At 52.3% G+C, this 3,281-nt stretch overlaps 2 protein-coding genes across 2 annotated transcripts in view; both read right to left on the bottom strand.

Moving 5' to 3' along the window:
• The window catches only part of CARM1 (coactivator associated arginine methyltransferase 1), a 54,922-nt gene extending 54,672 nt beyond the window's left edge, over positions 1-250 (bottom strand). The window contains exon 1 of the mRNA XM_007953591.1: positions 235-250. Coding sequence (XP_007951782.1) covers positions 235-250 — 16 coding nt within the window. The remainder of the gene's footprint in view (positions 1-234) is intronic.
• Positions 251-1,578: 1,328 nt separating this feature from the next.
• The window catches only part of CUNH19orf38 (chromosome unknown C19orf38 homolog), a 13,996-nt gene continuing 12,293 nt past the window's right edge, over positions 1,579-3,281 (bottom strand). Inside the window, exon 7 of the mRNA XM_007953630.2 lies at positions 1,579-1,728. Within this exon, the coding sequence (XP_007951821.1) occupies positions 1,579-1,728 (150 nt within the window). The remainder of the gene's footprint in view (positions 1,729-3,281) is intronic.

Raw genomic sequence — 3,281 nt, 5'->3', positions numbered from 1 at the left:
CGCGCACGCGCACCCGGCTTCGCCCCACGTGAACGGTCGCTGCTTTGTGAGGTGGCTCCGAGGCCCAGGAGCGGAGGGGGCGGGAGCGTGCGTCAAGGGACGGTGCTAGGCCGTGCAGACACGCCCGGGGTCCCGCCTCTCCTCCCCGCCCCGCCCCAACGGTCGCGTAGTGTGAGACGGCTCCCTTGCCCGGCTGGACAACTCGGGCACGCCCCTGAAGTTGGGCCCCGCCCCCTGCCCCGCCCGGCATTGTGAGGCGGCCTGCGGAGGAGCCGGGTCTAGCTGCAACGAGGCGCCGCCCCGATACTTGCACTGCTCCTTCCCACTGAGACTGGCTTTGTGACGTGAACCGCACAGGGGTGGGGTGGGGCGGGGCAGGAGTGAGGGGCGGAGTTAGGCCCGACGGACACGCCTCCATCCCATAGCCCCACCCAGCCCCCTCCTCGCTGCCTGTAAAGGTCTTTTGAGATGGATCCAGGGCACTACCTAATCTGAGCCCCATCTGGGCGTCCCCTCTCCCCAGGACTCAACCGCTCCTTTTGGCGTCCCCATCATTTCCGTCTTCTTCCCACAGCCCCCTCAACCATCCTCGGAGTTCACTGTCTCCTCCCAGAAAGAAAAACTCTCCAACCATCCTCCCTCAACTGCCCAGTGGGCCTTCTCAGTCCCTTCCTCCTTTGAGTAACTCTCCCCTTCCGCAAATGATTGATGCCTAGTGAATCCTGCAAAGCCCAGCCCTTTTCCCCACACAGGTATCTTCCATTGGAGCCTTCTTCCTCCCACCCCCCTACCCCCATCCCAAGTCCCCATCCCACTTCCCACCCTCCCCAGCTCCTAGCCTTCCCTGAACCTCCTCATTTACTCCCTGTCCTACCCAATACCCTCCCCCCATCATTCCACCTCTTGTTCCACCAGAAACCCAATGTAGCACCCCCATGGGCCTCCCCATATCCACCCTGATCATAGCCCAGGGAGGGGAATGCTTTGGACTTAGTGAACACGCCCTGCCCCACCCCCTAGACCCCCAGCTTCCTGTCTTGAAAAACAGCACTACAGAGAGAACTTGGGACACCTCAACATGTTTATAATGAATAATTTAGGCATGCCAGCAGGGCAGACACAGGGGACACACCTCAGAGTACTATCAGTGCCCGTGCCCGAGTCCAGTGCTGGGGACATGGGCCTGCAGGGGCCCAGGGAGAACACAAACCTCTTGTGGCCCAGTCTGTTGTTGTTGTTGTTATTTTCCGTGTGGCCCAGTTATGGAGGCAAAAGTATCCATCCCCATCTCTTAGCCTGGTGGTCCTGAGAAGCTGAGAATCCAAAGAGGCGCTTCCTGCTGGCTGGCTGTCCAGGTTGCAGGCCAATGCCTATGCCCCCGCCCCCGGCCCCCATTCCTGCTTCTCTGTGAGGAAAGCCTCAAGGCCAGAGGCCCCTTCATCTCCTCTGTTCAGTTCCCTGAGAAAAGGAAGCCAGAGCCCCCAGTAGTAGCTGGAAAGAGCACAGACCCCACATGGCTCAGCCAGCTTGAAGGAGAGGGCTGAATGGAGGGCGCACAGGTATAGGGAGCCCTAATGCTCAGAGGGGGGCTCGGAAAGTGCTGAACTCTGGGAGCTCGGGTGAGGAGGAAGTGGAGGTGGGCCTCTTCCGGGGTCCGGACATGCCAGAGGGACCAGTGGAGCCAGTGTGAGCATCCAGAGTGGCCGCTGCTTCTTCTGAAGCCATTTTCTTTATCCGCGGAAGGAAAAAGGGAGAGAACTGGGTGATTTGAGGGTTCAGTATCTCGAGCTTCCCCATGTTCTGAGCCTGAGACTCCTCAGCCCATCAGATCACATCTCACTGCACACACACACACACACACACACACTCAGCTTCAGGGCCCTTCTGTTCATCCAGTGTCCAGGTTTCAGTCCTCCCATCCTCCTTTTTGTTGAGTAGGGGGTCTAGACAACCTTGGTTCAAGTCCCAGTTCCACCATTTCCTGGCTGTGTGACCTTGGCCAAGTGACTCAACTCCTCTGTGCCTCGGTTTCCCCCCTGCATAATGGGGAGAGTGCTAATACCTACCTCCTGGGGTTGCTCTAGGAGCCCTGGTGACTCAGTGGTTAAGCACTCAGTTGCCAACCAAAAGGTCAGCATTTGGAACCCACCAGCCTCAGGAGAAAGACATGGCAGTTCCAGATGACGGTCTTGAAAAGCCCAGGGGAGCATTTCTACTCTGTCCTATAGGGCTGCTATGAGTCGGAATCAACCACAACAGCCAGGCTACTACAGGGCTTAAAAGCATCAAATTGATGAAGTGCCGGCACATCATAAGCACCATCAAAGAAATGAACAAAGCTAATACTATTACCTCCTTCTCCCTTCCCAGGCCCAGCTTCCTCAAAACCTTCTTCAAAAGTCTACCCACTCTTCTGCTTTGCAGTCAAAGTCAAGGAGAGATGAACTTGATAAACTATAAGCCCCTCCCTAGCTACGCAACTCCAGTAAGCCCCATAACCAACCTCAGTGTCCTCATCTGTAAAAAGAACAGTCAACTCCCACCTCATAAAGTATGATGATAAAGTTGACTATCAGGCTCTCAACCTAGTAACACAGTAAAAGAAACCCCCCACACCAAAAAAAAAGGAGCTCTGGTGTCGCACTGCCTAAGACATTTGACTGCTAACCAGAAGGTTGGTGGTTCAAATCCACCAGCCACTCCACAGAAGGAAGACTGCTCAATGCAAAAAGAAAAAGAACTGTAAATCCCATTACTAAATATATATCCTATAGAAGTGAGAGCCAAGACACAAAAAGAGATGTGCACACCCATGTTCATCACAGCACTAGTCACAATAGCAAAGAGATTAAAACAACCTAAGTGCCCATGAATGGAAGAATGGATAACCAAACTGTGGTACAAAAACACAATGGAATACTATGCAACACTGAAGAATAAAGTAGAATCTTCAAAACACCACATAATGTGATAATGTGGATGAACTTGTAGGACATTATGCTGAGTGAAATAAGTCAATCACAGAAGGATAAATATCGTGTTAGTCCACTATTATAAAAAGCCAAGGAAAGGTTTATACATTGAAGGAAACTTTCAGGGGTAGGAGGAGAGAGGTGGGGAGGGAAAATTCCTAGACAAGTTGGAAAAATAAATAAATATACATATATGTGTGTGTGTGTATGTATATGTATGTATGTATATGTATGTGTGTGTATATATACATATATATATATGTATATATATATATAATATATGTTGTTATTGTTATGTGCCTTCAAGTC

The sequence above is a fragment of the Orycteropus afer genome, unplaced genomic scaffold (genome assembly GCF_000298275.1).
Source record: "Orycteropus afer afer isolate SDZICR_OR568_19922 unplaced genomic scaffold, OryAfe1.0 scaffold00402, whole genome shotgun sequence".
Taxonomy (NCBI): Eukaryota; Metazoa; Chordata; class Mammalia; order Tubulidentata; family Orycteropodidae; genus Orycteropus; species Orycteropus afer.
This window is presented reverse-complemented; position numbering and strand designations above follow the sequence as displayed.